General features: G+C 39.3%; 1 protein-coding gene across 1 annotated transcript in view; it reads right to left on the bottom strand.

Annotated features, from left to right (window-relative positions):
- The window catches only part of LOC116903920 (uncharacterized protein C8orf34 homolog), a 118787-nt gene that overhangs the window by 74230 nt on the left and 17214 nt on the right, over nt 1-27343 (bottom strand). The window contains exon 2 of the mRNA XM_032906695.1: nt 2862-2947. Within this exon, the coding sequence (XP_032762586.1) occupies nt 2862-2947 (86 nt within the window). The remainder of the gene's footprint in view (nt 1-2861; nt 2948-27343) is intronic.

The raw sequence follows: 27343 nt of genomic DNA, 5'->3' as shown, positions 1-27343 counted from the left end.
TTATATTACATCAGAGGAACCATCCATTCTGCACAACATTTTTGCTAACCATTTACCAGCAGGCTGCTGACTTTATCCATCCCGTGTGTACAGTTGAAATGCACTCGAGAGTCCCTACAGTGTAACAACTCCACAGCCCATTGGTTTCATCCCCCGCAAACATCCTGACAAGGCTTCTTGGCATTCCCTGGTACATAAAGCTGGATTTTCTAAGATGCCTAACTAGACAGTCAGCTTTGGGGCTTTCTATCATATAAATGCTCAAATCTTAATATAGCAGAAACCTTTTCTCAAATTGTTTAGACACCACTGAGTAAATCCCTTCTTTACTAGTTTTTTTCAGCCTTGTTAATTAATATCAAACAATTATAAAACAATGTTTCATTATAGTCTCCATTTGATTTTTCCTGGATTGTAAGGTAATGAGGTATATTCCATATGTTTATTTGGCATTTGAATCTCCTCTTCTGTGACAAGCCTGTTCAATCTGTTGATTATTTCTCACTGGATCCATTGACATTATTAGGTTATAGGTGAATGCCCATCTTTGAGCAGTGAAAACTATACTGCAAATATATTTTCTCATTTTGTGGCTTTTTCCTTGACATTTTTGGTAGTTTTTAAAATTTCCTAAACAAACAACTCTATTTGCACGAATATGGCATGTGGATTGTGCGTGGAGTATGCGAGCAGGTTCATGCACTGTGTGGACGTTTATAAAGGCCAGAGTCCTCCTCTCCTATTTCCCACCTTATTTTTATTTCAGACTGGGTTTCACGCTGACTCTCAAGCTCAGTGATTAGCTTGACTGGCTGGCCAGTGAGTCCCTAGGATTTTCCTGTGTCTCCTTCACCAGCATAGGTGATCCACAGATGGATTTTCAGGCCTGTGCTACCGTGCCATATGTGTATAGCAAGGATCTGAGCACTGCCTCATCCATGTGCAACAAGCGTTTTCCTTGCTGAGCAATCACCTCAGCTCCATAGTTCTTCACTTTCTATGGTTTGTTTTCACCTTTAACTTTTAACCTTATTTTAGATTTTAAGTTAATTAAAGTGATAAATTATAATAATAGAAACTGTACATATCAGTAGGGCACCTTGGGATGTTTTGTTTTAATACACATAAGATTTTATAGAAAATTAGAAATATTTAGAAGCATTTGTTATTTCATTAGTTTGTGGTAAAATTTGTCAAACACCTTTGCCCTAGCTTTTGGGAAGGATAGTACATTATTGTTATAGTGCTTCTCTAATGGTTATTAACTTTTCTGTCTGCTTTAAGATTTTCTCCATTCAGACATAAGGGCACTATCTTCCTAATGTGGTTGCTGTGATGATCCTGATCCCATGTGCTGTGACCTGCTAGAACATATAGAACAATAGGAATGGAACCTAGATGGAATTGAAGTAGCATTACAAGTGCCACTTCTTTGCCAAGTATTTTTAAGTACTCTAGCTTTAACTTCATATAAGTCATGGAGTTTGTGCTGCCTCATAGAGAAATGGGTATGCACTAAAAACTTTAATTTAGAAAAGATAATAAAGTAGGCAGCTGTGGTGCTGGGTGTCACAGTTTTGTCAGCCTCAAACAAAGCTAGACATATCTGGTTACTTTGGGTCAACTTGATGCAAACTAGAATCATCTAGGAGGAGGAAATCTCAGCTGAGCAATTGTTTCCATCAGATTTTTCTGAGGGGGTGTCTGTAGAACATGATTACTGCTTCATGTGAGAGGAGGGCTCAGCACAGCTTTGGAGAGTCTACTCCCGGACACGTGGTACTAGGCAAGCTGAACAAGCTATGTGAGAAAAATCCAGTAAGGGACATCCTTCCAGGATCTCTGCTACAGTACCTACCTCCGGGTTTCTGTCTTGGTTTTCCTGCATGCAGGACTATGACTTAAATATAAGCTGAAATACCACACCCTCACACCAGGTAGTTTTGGTCAGTGACTTATTATGAGAGTGTGTATGAAACTAGGACACCTAAGCATAGGGAATCTAAACTAAGAAATGGCCTCCATCATTTCAGCCTGTATGCATCTCTGTGGAATATGTTCTAGATTAGTAATTGATATATAGGTGGGCCCAGCCCACTGTAGGTGATACCGTGCCTAGGCAGGTGGGCCTGCATTGTATCAGGGATGCAGCTGTGCAAGCCAGGGGAGCAAGCAAGCAAGCAGCATTCCTTACTCCCTGGACTCTGCTTCAGTGCCTTCCTCCAGGTTCATGCCTTAAGCTCCGGGCTTGGCTTCTCTAGATAACAGACTGCATCCTGCAAACTGAATTAAGTTCTCTCTCTCTCTCTCCACATTGCTTTTGGTCATGGTATTTTATCACAGCAACATAAAAGCAAACCAGGACACAATACAGTCAGGGGAAAGGAAGCATAGGTGAGACTCTCAGGAAGAAAATGAAGTCCATGTTAGAGAGAGAAACAATATGTACAGTCTCAACACCACCTCAACACATGGCTGAGAGAGAAGTATGATATTTCCAACAAGACATCACTGTTTTCCTCCAAGCAGACTAACTGGATCAATGGCAAGAGAATGGGAATAAAGACATACTCTTTGTCAAGGAACTCATAATGACCTCTGCTTTCTAAGGAGACACAGTGGAGAATCAATTTCTAAAAAGTTAGAATTAGTAGCATGACTTTGACAATAGCCGACATATAGTTGCCTGTTCAGAATCTCCCCTTCCTGATTCCTTTCCTCGTTGGCCCTTCCAAGCCCAGGTAGGTGGGGTAAGCTTGTGACTGGACATTGCAGGCATTTGGTTCACGGAAGTTGCTTTTGAAAATAACTAAGAGTAACTAAAACTTCAATCAACAAATATTTTTAAATTTAAAACTTACCCAATGAGTCTGGGATTATCTCATCTGGAGAAGGAAATACTTGTAATGTGTCTTCTGTCCTTTCCATCATGTTGTCCCCTTGAAGCCTAAACAATTAAAAATCATTATTGGAAATTGTAACGGTGCTAAATGATGGGCTTTAACATATATGTCAGACTTCTAGAATATGAAATCAAACGTGCTTCTTCAACTTAAGCATAAGCATTTATGCTTATCTTAATTAGCATAAACAATGTCTTAATCTTATGTTATTGCTTTTTTTAGCTAAAAAGGAAAGGTCTTCTATCTGTTGTATGCAGTATGATTACTGTAGACCAGTGTTTCGGAGTGTTTCGGAATCTAGGGGTTACAGGTCAGATATATTCATTGTGTTTCATAACTTTAGCAAGATTACAGTTATGAAGTAGCAATGAAAGTAATTTTATGTCTGAAGATTGCCACAACATGAGGAACAGCACTAAAGGTCACACCATTAGGAAGGTCGACTACTAGAACCAAACTCCTTTACATCTTAGCCTGAGCAAAAAAAAAAAAAAAAAGTAGTTACAGCAAATGTTTTTAACTAAGCCACGAAGTCTAGCTGAGCAGAGAGAACATAAGTTTGATACTATGTGGTCAGCTGACTTCCAAGTCCTGGATTCATGAGATAGATATTTAAATTTCACAGAGGTTTACCACACAAATTTTTGTCCAAATCAAATCAGTCTGAACAGAAAGGCTAGTGTCAGAATCTGTCAGCAGCAGGAAGGGAGGATCCTATTGTGCACAAGTGGACCAGGGTTGACAAAGGCACGAGGGAAGCCTGAAGAGTGGAAGGCTGTGTAGGTCTTATACAGTGGCATCATCTCTCAAATGATGTGTCTTCATGTCTCCACTGAAAATGATACCTCACCGTATCGAATTCAACTTTGTTTTGATAGAACGTTGTGAAACTGCCTTCAGGGAAGAAGGTGGGTATCAGCAATATGTCTCAGAATTCTGCCCTAAATAAGTTCAGCTCTGTAAATATTGAAGGAAGTTATGAAACAGTCACAAAACTGGGAGTTTCCACCAATGCCTTCACAGTTTTTGTACACTGAGCAAATGACAAATCATTTCCTAGGGAAATACTAATACATGGTTTGCCTGTAACATTAAGTTTTGTTAAAAACGAAAAGCGTAACTCGTAACTGTATCGGGCTCCAGTGTTAAACTTTTCAGTCGTACCTTTCCTTTTTGCGTCATGGTGCAATCACACAATAACTTGTTCTCTTTATGTTTTGTAAAATTATAAATATTTGGAAATTATGCTTTCTCTTTGTAATATTGCTTTCTCTGTATTTCTCTCTATGCCACAATGCATGCTAGATTAGTCTTCTGTAAATAAAATCATGTTTTCTGAGCTGTATAAGCTGAGTAGGATGGTCATCAGGTAAAGAGATACATGTCGCCGACTGAACATCCATGATTGCTCCCTTAGACCCACAGGTAAAAAAGCAGAGAGCCGACACTCACAAGTCCTCTGACCTCCACATGCGTGCCGTGGCACGGGAAAACCCACACCCACAAATTAATAAATAATGAAAGAGAAAAGTTAAAGATTTGCCAAGGATAATTTTCTTGTAATAGTTTTTAGTCAGCTATGTACGCATTTTATACCTCAACCATTTTTACCACAGGAAACAGTACTTTAAAATAACTGATGAGCTATATTTTTCTCCAAACCTATCCTATCCCTTTCCTCTTTCCAATTAATGTAAACAAATTAGGAAAAGTATTTTGATAACCCATAATATCAAATACTGTTTTTTGAGTTCTCTTTTCCGAGACCATTCTGTCAAAATTCTTTAAGAAAGTGTAAACGAACAATGTATATTTAACGTTATAATTAAATCTGTTACTAGAAATGACCAAGGGGATAGAGAGATAGCTGAGTGTTTAAGAGTGCTTACTGCTCTTGCAGAGAACCCACGTTTCCGATCTGAGAACACACATTGTGTGGCTGGCAAATGTCCATAACTACAGATCCAGGTTGTACCCACTTCCTGCCACTCAAAAGAACCTTTCGTATGTGCGTACATAATTTAGACATAAACAAAAATTTAAAAATTGACCTTTAAAATATTCACAAATGTTTAAACATACTTGTATAATGAACAGTAGATTAAAATGTAAAAAGAAAAGAAATTCTCCACAAAGATACAAAGAATGGCTCCCTGATGTGACAGCACTTGTTTGTGAGTCTGTAATCCCAGCCCAGAGGCTGTGAGGGCAGAACGGCTCCAGTTCAACACCAGTCTGGTAAGAACTGTCTGAGGAATTGAAAAATGAACAATAAATTCCCCTTTTGTTGTTGTTTTTGTGTTTATTCCTGTTCTTCTCTCACCTCATGAATCAGCAGAGGCAAATGTTTACTTAGCATTTAATAATTTGATCAGTGCTGGGCCAACTGTTGCAAGGATCAAAGGAAATCCTACTTGTCTTTGGTTTCGGAGTCCTTGGTGTAACTGAGTTGAACGGACACATAGCTATGAATACAGCCCAGTGAACTGGGTGTCCTTGAAGCTGCCTCATCTTCATCCAAGCACTGCCCTCCAGATGCCCGAGAAGCTGTTTCCTGTGACTTGGCACCTTTTCCCTGGGGGCAATGTGCTCGACTGCTCTGCCAGTATTCACCGAGCTGCAAGCCACAGAGCACCACTGTTGTTGGAGGTTAGAGTTGCTGCGCAGACAAGGGTTGGGAGGGAATGTCCGGGAAATACAGCCTTCAAAAACGTACTCTGTTTTGATTTTCCTTTTTACCACACGCCTTTTCCAAGCCATTTCTATTTGCTTTCTAAAACCACTCTTTCATATTAAACAAACTTCTTTATATTTTTAACTCCTATGCTGAATGCCTCTGTTCTTCATTGTCATGCTGAATCATCCCCTACACACGCTGCCCCCCACCCTTCCTTGTCACACTGAAGCCATTCTCCCGGTGAGTGAGATGGAACTCAATGGTAGAGCATGTGCATGAAGAAGAAAAGTATTATTACTACATTACTCCTCTCCAAGGAACGGTGCCCACCCTTCAACCTCCGCTCACTTGGGACTGTGTAGATAGCCCCTTTCTTCTCTCTGGTAAAAAAGGCTGCGTAGGTCTTCAGTTTCTTTCAATTCATGGATCCCTAGTACCTGGTATACCTGGGTATCCATTCATATGCATATGTGATAATCTCGAAGTCCCTGGACTTCCTCTGCTTCATCATCCCTAAGCTAATGATCGGATTCTCACAGTCACTTGGTACCAGAAATGCCTATGTTCCTTGGAAGTACGTTGCTACTTTATGACTTTTCATAATGCCATTCCCATTAACACATTTTTGGAACTATTTTAATTGTGTGTTCCTGTTCCTCATGTTCCTTCTTAGATATCCAGGTTTCCCAAATTGCCCTGCTTCCCTCCTCTGCAGGAATTCATGTGTCCTCAGTTCCTTCCCATGCCATCTTTCCACCAATGCCACCCAGAATCCAAGCCTGCATGAATCTGTCACATGGTGCTTGTGTGAAACTAAGTAACAATAATGGTGTTGTTTGTGTTATGCTATGTGAATAAAGATCCCTAGTACTGGGGAGTACAGAGGGATTGATAGCAACTTTATGCTTTTTAATTTTATTTCTTGGATATTTTATGTATTTACATTTTAAATGTTATCCCATTTTGCCCCTCCCCCATACCTTCTCCCCCTGCTTCTATGAGGGTGCTCGCACTCCCCCTCCTCCCCCCACTCCACCTCAATGCTCTGGCATTGGGGAAAGGAGCCTCCACAAGAGCAAGGGCTTTTCCACCTATTGATGCTGGACAATGCCATCCTCTGCTACATATGTGGCTGGAGTCATGGATCTCTCCATGTGCACTCATTGATTGGTGGTTTAGTCCCTGGGAGCTCTGGTGGGGTCTGGTTGGTTGATATTTTTGTTCTTCCTATGGTGATGCAAACCTCTTAAACTCCTTCAGTCTGTTCTCTAGCTCCTCCATTGGGGTCCCCTTGTTCAGTCCAATGGTCAGTTGCAAGCATCCTCATCTATATTAGTAGGGCTCTCGCAGAGCCTCTCAGGAAACACCCATATCTGGCTCTTGTCAGCAAAGCACTTTTTGGCATCAGCAATAGAGACTGGGTTTGGTGGCAGCATTAAGGATGGATCACAGGTGGGGCAGTCTCAAGGACACGTGCTCCACTATGTTCATAGCAGCCTTATTTATAATAGCCAGAAGCTAGAAAGAACCCAGATGTCCTTCAACAGAGGAATGGATACAGAAAATGTGGTACATCTACAGAATGGAGTACTACTCAGCTATTAAAAACAATGACTTCATGAAATTCATAGGCAAATGGATAGAACTAGAAAATATCCTGAGTGAGGTAACCCAATCACAAAATACACACATGGTATACACTCACTGATAACAGACATTAGCCCAAAAGCCTGGAATACTTAAGAAAAAAATCACAGATAATATGAAGCCCAAGAAGGAAAACCAAAATGTGGATGCTTCATTCCTTCTTAGAAGGAAGAACAAAATACTCATGGCAGGAAATATAGGAACAATGAGTGGTTCAGGGTCTGACGGCACCTTTAAAGGGAGATGTCTTGGTTTTCTTTCTTCCATTTTTATCAAGGACTTTCCAAATATAAACACCTTCCTTCTGTACCACTCAGAAAAAATTATTTCTTTACTAATAAAAATCTTCAATTCTTTTCCATACATGAGTTCCATACTTAGCTTCCTTATTTTTCTGTTTCCCAGCTTGCAGAGGAGGAATCTATTAACTGGGCTGGTGATGGAGGTCCACGGTCTCATGTCTTTCTTGCTTTTCAATTTGTTTTATCCACCTCTATCCCACCATTATTATTCATTCTGTGCGTTTGCCCTGTTGTTCCTCATAGGATAGGACCAAGCTTACTTCTCTAGCAGCTATAGACCTCTCCTCCCTCTCCCTCTCCCTCCCTCCCTCCCTCCCTCCCTCTCCCTCTCCCTCTCCCTCTCCCTCCCCCTCATCCTTTCCCTCCCTCCCTCCTTGCCCTCTCTGTATCTGTCTCTCTCTGTCATACACAGATATACACAGACAGAGAGACAGACAGACAGACAGACAGACAGACACACACACACACACACACACACACTGACCCCACATTGTCTAACAGATGTTGCTGTTATCTTTTCTTATGTATTATACTTAGCAAAGCTCTTGAAATACTCTTATCAATACCTTCACTTTCAGTTACCATTCATCTTGCTTTGGTTTGGTCTGTACCTCAACCACCCTGGGATGAGTGCACCCTGGGATGCACTAGGACTTCTTCATGTGCTGTGTACAGGAATATTTCCGCAGCTCAGCCTTGCCATCAGCAATTTGAGTGGTGCCTTACGTTTTAGGGGATTCATAATAAATTACAGTGAAGAAAATGAGGAGCTTTAAGTGTTTGTGACCTCTTTCTTTGGAAAGAGGGAAAGACCATAATTTTAGGAGGTTTCTCAAAATAATGTTTGGCCCAAAAGGGCTTAAGAACTCCCATTTGTATTGGCTTCTTGTCTCCTGCAAGATGAGTTACGGTTTCCTCAGAAAATTATTTGACTCCCTCCACTGGACAATCCCTACTTGTGTCTGCAAATCCATCTTCTTGGATATTCTCCTGGGGTTAAATGATCTGCAAACTCAGAGCTGCTTCACTTTCAAAGCGTTTTGTTGTGAGTCCTCTGTTGCTGTACTGTTATCTCTGGCCAAATCCTTCTGTCCTCCTTTATTCCATTGGCTTATTCCTCGGGTTTTCACCCTGGATCCTCCCCCTTTCAAAGCTTTCCTTCCGGGAGTCTTAGCATCTTTGCAAATCCTTCCCATCTCTCTGCTCACTGTGTCTCACCTGTTTATTTAGATGTTTGTCAGCTTGGAGAAAGGTCTCTGTCCCTGTAACCTATGTTAAAGGATTAAGGGTTAATTGAATTTGGTACATTATGGGTTCTGAGAAGATTTTTAAGATATTTTTTCAATGATTATTTCAGTTTGGAAGTAAAGAAATATGTGACCCAGATGGCAGGTAAGAATCTCTACAGACTCTTACAACAACATGCCCTTGAGAAGGCCGAAATATCATCCTGCATGTGTCCCACATTGGTCAAGTGGTTCTCCACCTGGTCCACATTGATGCAGTGAATGAGTCAGGGGCTGATGTGTAATCCAGGAAACAGGAAAGCAGGACATGGGTATGCAAAGTACAAAAACAAATCCAGTGATGATGGATCACTGAGCCAACCACTGTACTTATCAGATGGCTGCTACTTAATGCCAAAGTATGTGAAGCCATGAGGAACCTAATGAGATATGACTTGAAGGCTGAAGGGGCAAACCATTTATTCACCGATACCTAGTCAGGAGTGACTCTTGGGCAATGGCTTTTCTTAACCCATGATTTGCACGTAGACCACTATTACACTATTGCTCAGTGTTATCCCTGAGTAGGAAATACTATATAACAGGATGGAAACAAGTGAGATGTTGAATTTTGTCCCTCCACAAATCTGCTTACCACTCATTAATGCTCCACAACTGGAGGTGCATCAAAGAACATCACAATGACAAACACATGTGACTAAGAAAGGCTATGAATATATTAGTTTAAAATAAATTAAAATCAGATTTAATTTCATAGTAGCCAATAAACACTGAAAAAGTGTATCCCAAATTTTGTGGGCTCCTTACTGGCACAGTCCTCACAATGAATTTAACAATAACAAATATATTCATGGGAATTATTATGCTTGTTGCAGAACCTGGATATATGCATGATTAAGAAACACTTGTGACATAAATTTTGTGAGAAATTACCCCGATCTTGCACAATGTAGACCCAAGGAAGTGGATTTGTCAGGAAAAGGACAGAGCTCATTGAGGACATTGGGTGTAATACTGTGGATGATGTTGGCTGGATTTCACTATTTTGCTATGGAAATCACAGAAAGAACCTCTAAGGTCTCATTGAAAAGAACCAAGAGGAGCACAGAACTAACTCCCGAGGAGGGAGTTTGAACATTGTAAGCAGTGAGGGAGTAGACAAGGCCATTTGTACCATTTGGTCAGTTTGTCCCTTTTTAAGAACCCAAATGATTCAATGAAGTATTATATTTCTTAATATGTTTCTCAAATCCATTCTGTTGTCTTGGGAAGAAGCTCAGTGGTGGTGCTTGTTAAGCATGCACAGTACCCTGGGTTTGAAACCTAGAAAAGGACAAACAAAATCCCTGGCATTTTTGTTCCAGTTGAACAAAGACATGGGCAATGGAACGTCCAATTAAACAAGTATCATTCTTAACATTATACTAGAAGACTTAGCCAGTCTGTATAGATAAATCATCACTTTTCTGCACACATTCATTATTTTGCCTGAAAACTTTCTAGAAGAAGTAGTATTTAACTTAAGAGTAGATAGATATTCATCAAGTGCTTTTTTTGTCACTGAATAATCGGTTGAATGTTTAATTGACACTTCTAATGCATGCAGGAACTCATAAGGATACACATACTGGGGAAGCTTTAAGAGTGGGCAGTACTTGAGCAGAGTGTTAATAATCCTAGGATTTGGCTACATGGAGGGAGACAGGAAGAGCAAATGATAGACAGAGATGAGGATGGGTTAAGAGGAAAAGAACAGGAGAATACCACACCAGCTGATAGCTTCAGCAAGAGCAAGGGTAGCAGACACTCACAGAGTGGAAAGTCCCAACAGGCTGATACGCCTAATGTGATAAAGCAGTCACAATGACAGCAGCAACCATGACTGCTGAAATGCTTGAGTTCCTTTGGAATGATAATCCACAGAAACAGGAGCAAAGCATGGATGATGGGTTATGTAGACAGTTGATGGCACAGGCACCAGAGAGGCTGGGAAAAGTCACCGCAAATCCCAACTTTGTGGAGTTTAGATTATATAAGCAGAAAGGAGGATCAGACAAGTAAAATACACACAGCTGAGGGTTTATAAGAAATACAGTTTATATTAAAGAAATGAAAAGTTAAGCCAATATGAAGGAGTATACAACTTCACAGGAGGTGTTCAGAGAAGGCTCCTCTCAAATGTAATATTTGAACTGAAACATGAAGTGACAGAGTATTCTAGAACCCTGGAAAAATGTTACTACAATATATAGAAATTGCCCCTTCAAGCATCTTCAAGCAATGAGTTTAGTCAAGTGGAGGACAAAGTGAATAGGATGGTGCGTTGTCAGAGGAAAGTAAGAAGAAGAAGGAGGAGGAGGAGGAGGAGGAGGAGGAGGAGGAAGAGGGGGAGGAGGAGGAGGAGGAGAGGAGGAAGAAGAGGAGGAAGAAGAGGGAGAAGAGGAAGAGGAGGAAGAGGAAGAAGAGGAAGGAGGAGGAAGAGGAGGAGAGAGAGAGAGAGAGAGAGAGAGAGAGAGAGAGAGAGAGAGAGAGAGAGAGAATACTTCTGTTTCTGTGTCCATAGTGAAGGAACAAGATGGATTCTGAATATGCCTTGGAGTGGTAACTGTATGTCTGATACATGGAATATCAATATGGAGCTTGAAAGAAAGAAGGGACCTGCTACCAATTTTTTGGGAGGAGAAGGGCACTGAGCAATTGAAATGATAATCTGGCCCTTGTCTGAGGTATAAAATTTAAGAGAAATCTGAGAGAAATTAAACAGAATTTAGTCTGGGACACAACAATATTAAAAGACATTTTAGGCATGTATGAAGAAGTACAGAGAGACAAACACATGGAGATGGAACAACTGTATGAAGCTGTGGGGAGGTTTTCTCCTTCTAGATTACAAAATCTTTCCCTCAAAAGATTAGTAAGTGAAATACTAGTTCATGCAATTACTTTGAATAGTATGATCTTTCTCTTCCATTGAAAAACTAATGACATCACTAATGAATATCAATTAAATCAAGGAAATCAAATTAAGAGTTTGGGTTTTAACAATCATTTTGAACCACTTTCTTTGAAGGAGGTAGGAAACCACTTCTCTCCATAAACAAGGCTGCTCTGGATTTGCAAGCTGCCTTCGTGACAGTGAATTTTGGGCCACTTCTAATTCCTTCTAACTGTTAATTTACCACTGCAGAATTCTAGTATAGTTCTCCGGGTTTTGTTTTCAAAGAAAATCTTAAGAAATTATCTCCATTCAATCTTGATTCTTTCAAATGAATCAAAACTGCCATCAACAGCAAAACAAAAACAGAAAGATAATCCCACTGAGAACCTATAATGGTACAATTGTATTCTATATCTATGGCTGTGATCTAGCATGATCTGTGTGTGTTTACATGTTTGCTTCATTGGCATCACACATTTCCTAAGGCCAGAGGGCAGGTCCTGAGATCTCCACACAACATCAGAGTCTTATAGGGAAGTTTTTATTTGTGGCTCTCAAAGTACCAGGTTTATCCTGCATTTTGATGTGCTCTTTCCTTCCCTATAAAAACAAACAAACAAACAAACAAATAAACAAATCAAAACAAAAACACTCACTGCAACCCTAGGAACCATCACCATATCCCAGCAGTAATTCAGACACAACTGGCATTGCCCTGTCCCCTCCGGCTTTCCAAACCTGCTTCTTCATTGTGCTTACAGTTTTTCTTCATCTACTCCAGGTCCATCTATTTGTGACTGATCTCTTGCACCAACCTAACCCTTTTAGCACAGTCTCTCAGATCTCCTGGATAGTATTCCCAGAGCCTCGACATGCTTTACCCCAGTATCTCTGAAAACAAGAAAGAAAACCCGACAGTGCCTTCCTTCCATTCCCTTCTCTGGGGCATTAACGTCCCCCTCCTAGCATTCATCTGTGGATGCTTCTGGCCTCACTCTCTTGATAGTACAGGCAGACAAATAATTGCTTCTAGACAAAGCTCCTTCCTGAGGAACTGAGCAAGAAAAGCAATAGTCCCATTTACCCCAAAGATTTTATGAACTTCTGCTGCTAAAATCCACAAGAAGCTCTGAGCATTAACCTCTAAAACAGTATGATTGACAAAGACATCAAGATAAAAGCCATGCCCTTCCTCATAAGTTTCCCTCTTTGCGACCTATCTCTCAAAGTGAGATATGGGCCTGTAAACTCCTGTAACCCCTCATAAAATTCATGGTTCTCTCAGATATGCAGGATGGAAGGCATGAAGTTGTCATGAGTACCTCTTATCTGGATTGCTAATTAATTTTTGGCAGAGACTTGAGGATTTTAAAGACCAAATCTGAGAAATGAACGTGGAAAATAGATGTGCTGTTGCTGGTCTCTTCTGCTTCTCCTCGGATTAAGCATAAAACTGTCAACACAAAATGAGATTCTGGGGATGAGACATGGACCAGGATTGACTCTGAACATATCTAAGAAGTCCTACACCCGATTTTTCCAGGCAGATAGGGCCAGAATGTGGGCCACTAATTTAGTCAACACACTATAGCTATGTGTACAAAAGACAGCCTGGGGTCATTCCAAACTTCCTGAACACAAAGTAACCATGAGAAAGGCTAATCTCTCAATGCCCTCTGGAATCAGAGGGACTGAGGAGAAAACAGCTCAGAAGAGTGAGCCACAGGCAGCCTGGACATTTTACCTGGATTCATATCCATAAAACAATCCATCAAATTGTCAATGTGCTTTTGGCCTCTGATATAACTAGAGCAGAAAGACAGAGTCACAGCTCTTATTTGAGACTATTGGCCAGATGGGGAGATTAAGGATAAAAAACACCGAAGAAGATTCTCTCAGATACCAGAAACAGCTTGCAAGGTTCTTGCCTAAGGCTGTGGCGCCGATGTATAACCACATCAAAAAGAAAGGCTCCTTCAGTACGGACCTCGGGATATGGCCTCCAAGTTTTTACAACCATCATGTACAGTAATCACAGTGCTAAATTGCAGGGAACTTCCCATAATCCAGAGCTGAGAGGCCTGAAAATGACGATACTCTGTGCTGGGAACCTCTCCACTTGGAACCACTTGCACTGTAAATGCCAAATCAGTAGCTCCCACGATATCCAGGAAAAACTGAGATGTTCTACCCAAGTTTTCAACCAGTTTAAAGACATTCTTGGATATTGACAAGTTCAGAATTCTATATCCTCCAGCTTCCCTAACTGAACCTCCCTGGGACCCGGTAAGCAGGAAGAAGCAGAGTGGAGAACTCATTCATAAGTGTGATATATAATTAGGAGACAACAATCTGAAGAATGCAAAGAGGCTTAAATACACCCCCCCCCAGCACTCTAAGACCAGAATGCGCCTGGTACGATCCTCAGAAGAGACGATACATAGAAGTGGAAGAGGGATTCGGCCCCAATCAGCAAGTGTAAAAAACAAAACAAAAAAAAAAATGCAAGGGGTCATCAAGAGTTTAGGTCTAATAATTCCACACTTTACAAGAGAAGCAAAAGATGCCCTTCTTGATAATTCAATAATCTAAACTTAGTTATGCTAGTTTTTAACTAGGCACAGAAATAGGATACATACAACCATAGACAATAATAATGGTATTGTGCATTTCAAAATTTTGGAACCTTTTCATCATAAGGAATGCTAAACACCTGAATAGATACGTTCACTTAAATTTAAAAATTATACACTATGCACATACACCAAAACATCACTTGGTACAAATATGCACAACTGTTGCCATTAAAAATTTAAAGCTAGATGCAGTAGTACACAACTAAGCAGGGGTAGCAGGGGTATCAGGGATAGCAGGGATAGCAGGGGTAGCAGGGGTAGCAAGGGTAGCAGGAGTAGCAGGGGTAGCAGGGGTAGCCTAATGATTAGCTTCAGATTTAAAGCAAGCCTGCACTAGTTAAAGAAACCTTGTCTAAAAGGAAAAAAAATCATTAACAAAAGTATAAAAGAAGAGTGGGGACAGGAAAGAAGAAAACAAGATGCATGTTTTATAAATTAGTGAAGAAGAATCTAGCATAATGTTCAGAAGGGCAATAAGCATGCATCTAACATTTCACAGTTCTGTAGCTGGCACACTGAGTGTATATTGGTTGTATAGCATTAAAATACATAACATAATTTGAAATGAAAAGTTTTGCATCACTCAGAAATGGATTCACTAGAATTTATATTATTCTTGAGTCACCATTTCTGCTGAGAAATTTATCTTAAGAAGGTAATTTAAGGAAATCAGAAAGCTACTCATTATTAGATTAAGAAGTAAATTTCATCTAAAGAGCAGAGTTACTAAAAATAAGAATATAAGTATAATAGTGTCTTAAATGACAAGAAAACTCAATGCAGATACACATTAATATGACAGCTGAGTCATATAAAATTAAAAGATAATTATAGATGTATGATCTCTGTTTCATGAAACAATATAGAAATATAACAGAAATGAAATGAAGATGAAGATACATGATAGATAGATAGATAGATAGATAGATAGATAGATAGATAGACAGACAGACAAATAGATTAAATGGTTGATAGATGACAGATAAAATGATGGGTGGATAGATGGATAAATAAATGAATGGGTGGATGGATAGATGGACAGATAGAAAGGATGATGGATAGATAGATGATAGATAGATAGATAGATGGATAGATAGGTAGATAGATGATAGATAGATAAATAGATAGATAGATGATAGAATTCATAGTAAATTATAACTCTCAAACTCACCCAAACTTTCATATATTTTGTTTCATAATACACAACAGAATACTGATAAAAAAAATTTGTACCAAGTGTCCACTGTGGAATATTTTCCTCCATGTGACATTCCCCATATGCTAGGAGACTAGAGGATATTCATGCCTAAGCATAGAATATGTTCTGTCTTCCCTTTGCATCAGCTAGGCTCGGTGTACTCCTCACTTACTGGGCAACAGGCACTTGGCCCTGGGAAATGTCTTACTGGAGCATTTCCCTTGAGCTTTACCTGCTTTCGAAGTATCAGGTTTGCGCTGGGTCAGTAAGCTTGGCCTGAGCACGTTTGTGTTTAACATAGCCCTGCACATTAAGTGCAATCTTGGATGAGAAATCATTTTTTAATGAAATCTCTAAATTTCCTGTTTCCTGGTATTTGGACAGAATCCTGAAAGAGGATGATAAGCTCCTCGAGGAGGAAGAGGTTTGCTTTATGTAATGTGAAGTGTGTGTAGTCTGGAAGTGATGTCATGGAAACACAGAGGAGTTCTGTCCTTCTACCAATAATGCTTTTGAAATTCTTAATCAGGACGACACTGTATAAATACACGTCTGCATAACCGGACAAGCAAACGCCTGTCAGACACGAGGACATTAGAGTGACTCCTCTCTTGGCATAGTGTCCAGAACATATCTGCTGCTCACGCTGCCATTTGAAATTGCTACTGCCATCATCTCCGCCGTATGCTTCCTTCTGTACATGTCAAATGAACTCTAGAAGGCTTATGTGATTTACTTACACTGGAATATTTTCCACATGCCTTCTGCTTTCAGAAACTGAAAGTGGTGTAGAAAGCCAAGCAGTCTTTGGATACACAACCGTTTCATGCAGACTTCATTCTTTAATTGTTTTAATTTATATCATTTCATACTCAGAACTTCTTTTCTTCAATTTTCATCAGTCTTTATATACAATTGAGATGTGATAGAGTTTCTGATTGTTTGAGAATGAATGGCTATATTTAAATTATGGAGAACCTCTCTAATTGGAAGGCAGCTACCAGTGAGTTCTGTGAACATGAGGACTTATCAAAGTGCTGCAGTCATCCCAACGTTATTTTCTACTCAAGTATTTCACTATCCACTAGAAGTACCAAGTATTGTGAATAAAGTGAATGTTCTGAGAATCCTACTTCTTAGGAAATATTATTAAGCATTCAGTATACTTTGATAGTTATAAAAGCACCAGCCCACATTGATTCTAAATGACTTCTTCCGATTAGTAAAGCTAACCCCTCATGGACGATGGAGACAGTAGAAAGTATTCATGCAGATAAACAAAATCTTTTGTTTGGTTCATGCTATGCAAGCCATTGTGAACTATAACTCCATAGATAAGTAGTTGAAGTAATTTCAGTTTGACTACATGTACCAGGGACTACAAAATACCATACAGGGAATAATCAATAAGAGCTCTCTAGTCATGAGTGAAAAGCAAGAACTACATTTTCTTGCTTTTCGTTTCAATCTCTCACAGAATGGCTCATCCTCTGCCTGTAGGAGCCATCTTAGTCAATACCCCATCGTGACAACAAAATAAGCTTCAATAATGCTGTTGCAACACTTAAAGTGCTTGTCAACAGAAGTCAGTATTACAGCTGGAAGACTCACAGCTGCTATTTTTATAGCAAGATTGATATTTTGCTCAAAACTGAAATATTGTTCTCTGTCATGACAGTTTTTGTGATCATTTTATCAATAGACATACATAAGGTAAATTCCTTCTAAAATTGTCATCTTCCAACCTAGAGACACAGCACGTCTTTGTTGTATGCTATTTTGGAAAAATCTTTAATAGCCTGAAAGGGGAATGGGGATCAAAGGCATTTAGGGTCTATTCTTGTTTCCCTAAGGTTTGGGGATTAATTAATTCACTTGTGAACTTGGTGCCCTTGTGCTTCAACAAACATAGCTCTCACAAAGCATTCCACACACTCTTAATTAAAGGTGCTTAGAGGGGAGCTTATCAGAATTCCACTTTCAGGGGCATGTAAGAGGCAAGGAGGCAGACATTGTGTGGCATTGCTTGAACCAAGGATTGCTAGGCAGCCTGTGCATTGTAACACCCATAGCCTTCTTGGGGGTCCCTTCCTGGTTTTCTCAGCCTCTTACTGTGTCATTTGAAACCATCTACATCAGAATGTGAGCTGCAACCTGTCTGGGGTTAGCTCTTGTGCCAGAGACTGGGGTGTCAGAAAACCAACTGAAGGAAACGCCACTTGGAAGTAACAGAACTTGGTCATGCTAGAAATTCAGGTTAAAGTTGTGTTTGTGTGAAGTCACAACTCCTGAAGGTTTAAAAAAAAATGTGTTGAGAGCTGTTGAGATGGCTCAATGGTTAAGAGCACTGGCTGCTCTTCCAGAGGTCCTGAGTTCAAGTCCCAGCAACCACATGGTGGCTTCACAACCCTCTTCATCCTGGTCCTCTTTGGTCACAAAGTATAAGCTTTGACATCTGAGCTACTTTACTTCATCTTCCCAAGGACAGTTTTTCTGATCTGTCGGGGAGGCAGAGGATTTTCCTGGTTCTGTAAAACAGTGAATAGTAAATCAATAGTGAAAACATGCACCCTTTGCCTCTCTGGCTTCCACGGAGAGCACAGGAAGAAGGTTTCCTCAGACTTCTCTCAGTCACTTTCTGCCATCACCATCCAACTCACTATTCAACAGGCTCTGGATGCTGAGACCATGATCTCCCATGACAGAAAGATGCCTGCCAAGAGCCAAAGGCCCTCAGCCATCATGTTAGAGTGTAAGACTCTTTCATCAAACCTGAAAAGGCAGAACTCATTTATTTTTGGAAAATCTAGCAATGCAAAAAGTGGGAAAACAATTACAAACTGTATTATTATTACTAGTATTAATTATTTTTTACATGTGGAAGTTAGCTCCTTATTTAGAAAAACCTTTAATGTATTTTATCAATGGGCCAACATAGAACAGCTGGAGGAGATGTACTAAAGACTGAGCATAGTTTGCGTTTGGTTTTTCTCTTAAATGATGTTAGTGTCAAGCCCTCTGGCTTCACACTCTCCATGTAACTAAGGCTTCCTTCAAGTCTTGTCCTCTTCGCTCTGGCTAATGACCACTGAGATTACAAACACATTTCCCCACTTTACTTAGACAAGGAGTTTAGGTAATGATTTTCTTAAGCTTTCTCTCTGCTTCTTCTCATATATCTGGTACAATTCATTTGCTCTTTAAATTATGTACTGAAAGTTTTATAATATTAGCAAAAATTTCCCCTTAGTCCATTGTAGAAGACCAGCAAATTCTGTCACCAGAAATGAAGGATGGTTGAGTTGGAAGATACATTGAAATAAATGAGTGTGGGTCTCTCTGACTTTTTTCTGACTGCCTAAAGCAGGAATGGGTTTTCCGGGATAAAAGGAAACTCCCTCTATTCCGCTAGATTCTTCCCAGGAAAGGGGAATTTAACCAGAGAAGACAGCTTTCGATCCTTACTGGTTGGGGTTAATCACATAGACGTTTATTGAGAACTGCACTAGCTAGCCTTTTTCTGACACATGTGTTTATTTCCCATAGGTTGCTAGCCTGAAGATCAAAGATTTTGATCTTTCTACTTGTCTAAAAATATACTGTTATTTGTTGAAGAAGCTACAAAAACTAAAATTCAAGGTCGTCGCTTTAAAAACTACTCACACTGCAGATGTCTCTATGTACATGAGGCTTGTGCACAGTAATTAACTGTATTTGTGTTTCTGTTGTTAACCTGTCTTTAGTTACACAGATTCATTCCAATAAAGAACTCTGTTGAAAACAAATTACTAATCCTCCTCTGTATCACTGCGGTATATTCCTAGCACCATAACAGAATTTCTGAGACATTTATCTACTAGAGAGGAAAGGCTATGAGTTTTGGAGATTTCAGTGTGTGATTGGTTAGCTTTGGACCTGTAATGTAACAGTATATCATGGTGCAGTGTGAGAACCTGTAATACAGGAAGCTGTTCACCTTGTGATATCCAGGATGCAAATGGGAAAACAAGCTAGTGCCACCAAAGACTTAACATTTAACACCTTGACAGTAGATCAAACTTCTTAAAGGTTCCACTACCCCAAATAGCACCATGGGTTTCTGGTCCCATAGCAACATCCTAGTTGCTTCTCACCTTATGTTTCTGTACTTTGTGATCATCTTGAATCAATCTCTTCTGCTGCACATGACAAGAACAATTTCTTCTGACTTACGCTAGTAATCTCTTGTCACATTTCACATACTCAGCCTTTCCTAGTGGATGGCCCGCTGTCTACCTGCCGGGCATTCTATCTATGGTCTAGCTTCTATACACCTCGTTCATCCCAGATGTCAATGATACTCCAGACATGACTGTCCTTAGCTCATGTTTGCTAGCTGATTCTACTCTAAAGTTTCCTATGTTCTGTCACATTGTCTTTCTGAATTCCTCCCAAAGGAAGAGAACTCTCCCATCCTATTGCTTAAAGAATTGCTCACTTTGTCCCATATATTAGTCCAACCCCTTAGCACCATTATTTCTTGAAACCCAACTGGGCTCAAAAAATTTCCTTCAGACTGGGATTAGTTTAGGAGGAATAATCAAAAGGCATACACAATCATCATAACAGAGAAAATGAGAAATGGACTTTCTCTTTAAGCTTGACACTCTTTTGACACGCTAGGGATAATGAGAAGTCTAGCCAAGACTCTGGACAACATTGCTCAACTGCAAATAAGACTTAAAAAGTACACACTTGAAATTGCTGTTTGAGGAGTTACAGATGGTGAGTGCTGGTGCCCAGCGAAGGGTTTGGCATACACTTGTTACTTTGCAACAGCTGCAAAGTGCTATGGAGCAAAGCCTTCTCTCATTGTACCAGATTTAGAAAACTAATTCTCTTCTTTTTGAAATAATAATATATCACCTCTTCCTTTCACTCCCTCTAACTCCTCCCATCCACAGACAAGCTCACCCCTCATCAAGAAAACTTTTCTTTGCCACAGATGGAGACCAGTAAGGAAATCATTATATTTTGAGAAATGGTTTCCTGGGGTTACTCAGACAGCCCAGTGGTTAGAAGCATGTACTGCTCTTGTAGTGGTATAGAATTTGGTTCTCACATGGTTAAGTTGCTCCCAGCTACATTGAACGTTACACAATACAGAAGACAATAAAACAATATAACCTCACGCACACACACATATGCACACACACACACGCACACACACATATGCACACACACACACACACACACACACACACACACACACCCTTAAAAATACTAAAATTTTTTTTAAACTGTAGTTTCTTTCTACAACTTAATTCGGAAATAGTGTCAATATTTCATACAATGTCAATGAAGTAGTCAGAAGTTCACTAAACACTGAATTCATGGTTGGTTGAGGAGTTCCATACCTGTCCATATGACATCTAAGTCTTAGTCATGTCTCAAGTATTAACTCAGCTCCTGCATTATCACACCCTTTATCTTCCATCCCCAGTTTTTTTGGGGGGAGGGGTGTATGGAGAGTAAGGAGAATCATTTTGTGCTAAGATTTTGCAAGGATGTTGAACTTAACTTGTTGCATTCCTGTCCCTGAATGGTGAATGGTGAATCTGATCAGCGATTATGAAAAGAATTGAAGAATCACCAAATGATAAAGAAGGAGAGGTCTAGATTCTCTGCACTTCCATGATGAGCAGAGTCTTTCCTACTTTTTGAAATGTATTTACTGTATGACTTATTGGATGCCCCAGTTTGAGATACAGTAACTGATATAATTTTCTGATGTTGTTGAAATTTTTTAGAATAAGATATTTGAAACTCATACAGTAATTTATGTAAGAATGAATTTCACCTTACCTATTCTATATTAATAAAATAACATTACAAAACTTAAGTCTAACGTATTCTGTTTTAATCATTTATTTATCTAGAGGTAACACTAATCCTGCTTTTCTTTTACAATATAAAAGTACCAGATTTTATATAAGTAGACTGTTATACTTTTTTAAAGAAACTAAGTGGAGAGAAGGTGATTACTTTTGAAAACTAACGACACATTTTTATTAGCTAGTTCTTATGGCACTGGTCCTACATTATTACTGTCTAAATATTGTGCTACTTTTATATTATTCTTAGAAATCATATATAATCTTGGAGATTAAAATTTTATATCCTATCATAGTTCATAATAATTTTCAAACCTCTGCAACAAGGACCAAAATCTGGAGCTTAGAGAAAATCCTAGCCAGTCTTCTCAAGGACTCTTGCTTCCTCAAAGCAGTATGTCTCCTAGCAAGTTCATAACTATTTCTTACAACTAAGATTTGTTGTACTCCCAGTTTACCTCTAAATTGTCTCTTAACTCTGGCTTCTTTACCCTTTTAAAACTTTCTGTGTGTGATGAGGAAACATGCCACACAGAAAAGGTTCTGGTTCTTTCTAATTTTCTATCGTTCCTGGAGCTTTCATTTTCTTTTTCCCTTGAAACAGACACACTCAGAACCAACAGTGGGTCCCATTGGATCTGAAAAAAAAAAAAGCTCCCAATATATTCTGTAACTTTATGAGTGCATGGAATGTGTAAAAATAAACAGTGTCCAGCTGGTCACACAAGGCCTCATTCAGATGGTGAAAGAAAAAGGGAAGCCAGGCAACAGACTCCAGGAGATGAAAGACACAGGGAGGAAAACTAGCAGTACAATGAATGCCCTTCCGTGCTCCTTGCTATTTTAACCAGATTTTCATTTTGAATGTTGATGTAAAAATGTTAGCCAGTATTCAAAACAGTTGGAAGGAAAGTTCACAATGCCCTCTTCTTTCCCCTTACTGTTGACTATTTTCATAATCCCAACATGAGGAAGAAATCCCGGGAAGCCCCGTGTCAGGAAATAAAAAGTATACCATTTTTCATTGTTGTCTCTCCATCACCTGGATTTTTTTGTTTTGTTTCATTGTAATTTTTGCATTCTATTTTCCTCTACCATACATATTTGAGTTCTTCAAATATAAGTTTTCCTTCTGAAACTCAGATCCCTTTCTAGAATTTCCAAATCTGTCTCTTAAATTCTTACCGCATTTTAAATACTCGTATCTCATAGTTCTGATTGGTATCTCTTTGTTTCACTTTGTCATCAAAAGACAAAAAAGTTATACCATCCGCAAATTCTCTCGTGGTACACTTTCTGCACGCACTTGAGAAATAGGTGCTGATGGCAGAAGTAGATCAGTAGCACCCACAAGGTCGGGGTGAAGTTGGTTTGTGTTTCTTTTTACATGAGTCAAACCTATCGCTTCATCCACTAACAATGCTTAAAAGCTCTGTGAGCAACAATGAAGTTTTAAGTCACAATTTTCACTGAATCTCATAAAGGTTCCTTTAAAGCTCCCTTGAAACAAAAATTGAATCTCTAAAGCAATATTCTTCATGACAAAGGTAAATTTGTTTGGCAGTTGTCATCTATATGAGCTAGTGGTGTAAGGGCTTGGGAACCCAGTAGTCTCACTGGTCTCAAATTTAACTTCAAATCACCACATTTTTCTCTGCTTAATATGAGAAGATTATAAAAGCTACTCAAGGTTAAAACTGCTATTAATACTCCATCACAGACTAGGGCATTCTGTCTCCTGGCCATTGCCTGCATACATTGAATCCATGAGATAGGGAATCTCTAAAGTCACTGTTCCAAGCCCAGCTGCACAAGAGATTTTCCTTCCTGCTGAGAACGCAGTGCAAGTACGAAGATTTGTGTCCTACTTTAGAAAAAAAAAAAGCAAGGAGGGTCTGAAATTTAATTTGATGAATCTATCATAAAATTAGTTTAGATAGAAAATGCTAGGAGTATTCCTTGGTTCAGTGCCAGTTTCTTCTCTTACTCCATTTCCTGCTGGTCTTACAGAATGCAATATCACAAGAACATCATATCATAGAGAAAAGACATTTTGCACAGCTCCAGAGGCCAAGAAATGCAGGATGTAGCTGCCAGAACCATGGCAGTACCATTTTGCTCTGTCAAAACAGGGTCGAAGTTGTGCAGAGGAATAGTGTGTTAGCTGTACTTTTCTCTTCTCTTAAAAATATTTTTTTTCTTTTTATGTGTATGTATAATTTGCCTGTATATATATCTGAGCATCATGTTTGTGCAATGCCTATGGAAGTGAGGAAATAATGCCAGATCCTCTGAGGCTGGAGTCACAGACAGTTGTGAGTTACCAGATAGATGTTGAGAATCGAACTCCAGTCCTCCAAAAGAACAAACATTGCTCTTGTCCACTCACCTATCACTCCAGACCATCTCTTTTTATAAAGCCACCGAAGGAAGACTCCAGTCACATGCCCACACTAACCAATATTAACCTCTAAATTCCACCTCCAAAGTTCATCAATACATAAACTTGAGGATGATGTTCCCAAGACACCCATCATGACAACACATCTAGTCCCTTGTACCTGTGGACTTCAACAGCTGGTGGTGATGGTATGATTTCCCCAAAATTTGGCTGTAGGAGATCAGAAGGCTTCAACCTCAATTATGGTCTTTGGGTGTAGGATGATTTTTAGAAGTAACAGAAAGAAGAATTCCGACAACAGTGTAGAAATAAAACTTCTTTAAGGGAAACTTCCATTAATAAAAGGAATGCCCAATTTTGTCCTTGTCTCCACCTTGTCAAGCAAGGAAAGAGGAAGTTAACCAGGTCACATCTTGGTGCATGAGAAGGGATCCATAGAAGTCCAGATAGCTACACTTGCCCTTACTTACTAAGCCTTTCCCGTCCCCTCCCGACACGGCCTTCTGCTCCTGTTTGCTCATAGGCTTCCTTAAGCTGTCTTCTGCTGTAAAAGGCGGCAGCCAATAACCAAGAAAGGAAAAAAAGTAAGTTATTTTCCTCTCTAGATTTGTGGTTCTGTGTAGCAAACGCACTAGTCAAAACAGCTGCACCTCAAATGTTACTGGATAACTAACTGTTAAAGGAAAGTGAGGCTCTAGAAGCCCAAGATTCATTTACATTCATTTTACATTAATGTAATTAGCAAAAAACATACCATACTGTGATATATACATTACACATCTATATTATATGTCACATATAATATATATTCCATAGATGACTCTGTCTAGTTTTTTTCAAATTACAAAATTAGGGAAATTTAAGTTTTAACAGTAGTTTAAAATAGATGACAGTTCAGCTGACATTCTGAAGTAACTGTGATACTGACATGGAGTGGGACCCCCATTCTCCCATGTTCCCCTATTTTCTTCATTTGATCTGGTGAGAAACCTTATTTCTTAAAGTGAAGGAACTTTGTTTTTTAAACTTTTCCTTTTACTTAGCTCTAACACAGATGTCACTTAACATGGCCATTTCTTTCCTCACATAATCTGTTTCTTCTCTAGCAGCAAAACATGACCCCATCATGGTTTAACTGTCTTAGGTGTTGAAGTCACATGACAGTCCCCAGCTCTCATGGGGTGATCCTATAATAAAAAATATCCTCATATTTCTTTAAAGTTGAAACACAGTAATTGTTTGAGGTGTAATATGTAGGTGCATAAAGAAAAGCTTAGTTTGGAACATGCTGGATGAGTCCATGGAACTGCGTGCCTGTCATATATTCATCCTTAATCAATTATAATTTACGGTCCTAAGGTTGGACCAGCTGTAGGTCTAGATATAACAACTCAGTTCTAGGAAGAGTCAACATAAATATCCACTTTGCTACTCAAAACATGGTTGAGGATGTGGTATTTGTTCTACAGTTCTCTTTTAGGAATGGAAAATGAGTTAGAGTATAAAACTCTCAGTCAAAGATTCTCTTAAAAAGACACACCAGTCTACTAAACCACCCAAATGGCATACCATAATATTTACAGGTACATTCTGAACTGCCTAATTTAGTTGGAGCACGTAGTAAAGACATTGAAAGGAAAGAATAGAGGGTATAGATGCCTTCTTGGATGAAAGAAAAGTATTGTTCATGCATAATCTCCAAATCACGAGTGCAGAGCAAGCCTTACATCCTGCCAGGAGAGTTTCTGAGTGGGTCCAGGCAGGTACATTGTTAAGCTTATACTACTGTCCTCAACTCTGAAAAATATCTTTCTTGATCCTTCAGAAAATCATCCCAGATAAGGCCTGAAATGACGTTCCCTAAATTGATAATTTAATTTTGCTAAACTCTGTTGGTCCAATGAGCTGTTTCATTGTTTCATCTTCATAGGTCCCCAGTAAGACATCCAAAGCTTTGATGGAAAGAACCATGCTTCGTAATACATGTATAATCCACTTGTCATTTTAAAGCTTTCTTCATAGCCCTAAGAATGGATCAGATAGTATTGCAGTAACCTTTCCTGTTTCTATACCAAATGTTCAACAAGAGGCAACTTAAAGGAAGAAAGACTTATGCTGGATTCTGGTTTGAGGGAATAGTTATCGTGGATAGGAAGATGCAGTAGCGAGACAATGAGGCAGCACATCACGTTGCCCAAATAATTATAAAGTAGAGAGTAGACAGGAAAAGGAGCAACTGTTAAATCTCGAAGGCTACTCCCAGTGGCCTTCCTCCTCCAGGAAGGTTCTACTTCTTAAGTGGGTTCCTTATTCTCGTAAAAACAAAAAAAATCATCACCATCTGGAGACCACATGTTTAAACAAAAAAGGACTTACAGAGCGCATATATGTAAACAACAATAAATAACAATGTGAACCTTAAAACACTTTTAAAAATGGAACAGCTAGCATCAGTCCCAATGTGGTATTCCCAGTGGTTTCTCATTCATTTACTTTACACACAGTAGCCTGCTTGCTAACCACCTTAATTCCCAAATTAGATATAAATAGGTTTAACCATTTTTGCTGTGATAAGGAGAATTTTTAAAACTTTTTAGTGTTTTGTAGAATAGTTTCAGATTTAGAGTAAAACCAAGAATATACAGAAGATGATTTCTGTGTACCTTCTGCCCAACACACACACACACACACACACACACACACACACACACACACACACACACACACAGAGCATCCCCCACTGCCTGTATCAAATGGTACATTTGCTGCAATGGATAACCCTCAAAATATATCATCATCACCAAAAGCATGACAGAATTTTTAAAGTTTTAGGTATGAAATGCATATTTTAGGCAAGTTTTTCATTGTTTTTCAGTTGTTGTATAACAAATTACTATTATCTTGATTGTTTAATACAGCAGTCATTCATTATATTATCAGACGTCTTGGATCATGACCTGAGACATGGATCCAGAGGTTAGGAGTGCTGGCTGCAGTTTTAAAGTAACCAAGAATAGTTCTCAGCACCAACACTGATTGGCACACAGCTACCTGTAAGTCCAATACAAAGGGATCAAATGACCTTTTCTGGCCTTCATACATACATACACACACCATATAAAAGGAAGTTCTCTCTCTCTCTCTCTCTCTCTCTCTCTCTCTCTCTCTCTGTGTGTGTGTGTGTGTGTGTGTGTGTGTGTGTGTGTGTGTGTGTGTGTGTGTAGTTTAAATATGTCACAGGCTAGCAAGATGGCTAGGCAGAGAAAAGAACTTCATTCAAGCTTGGGAACCTAAATTCCCAGAATCTGCATAGTAGGAAAAGAGAACCAGTTTCTTTAAATTGTCATCTGACCTCCCCACATACACTGTGGCATGTACATGCAAAAATAAAGATATAAAATGTGTTTTCTAAAGCAAGCCTAGAAAACCTTGGCTATGTTTACAAGCTCTCACAAAAACGAAATTAAGGTGTCAGATTTGTAGAGCTTTAATCTGAAGACACTAAAGATTCATTTTCAAGC

The sequence above is a fragment of the Rattus rattus genome, chromosome 1 (assembly GCF_011064425.1).
Source record: "Rattus rattus isolate New Zealand chromosome 1, Rrattus_CSIRO_v1, whole genome shotgun sequence".
Taxonomy (NCBI): domain Eukaryota; kingdom Metazoa; phylum Chordata; class Mammalia; order Rodentia; family Muridae; genus Rattus; species Rattus rattus.
Note: the sequence above shows the minus strand (reverse complement) of the source record. Positions and strands in the feature narration are given on the sequence as shown.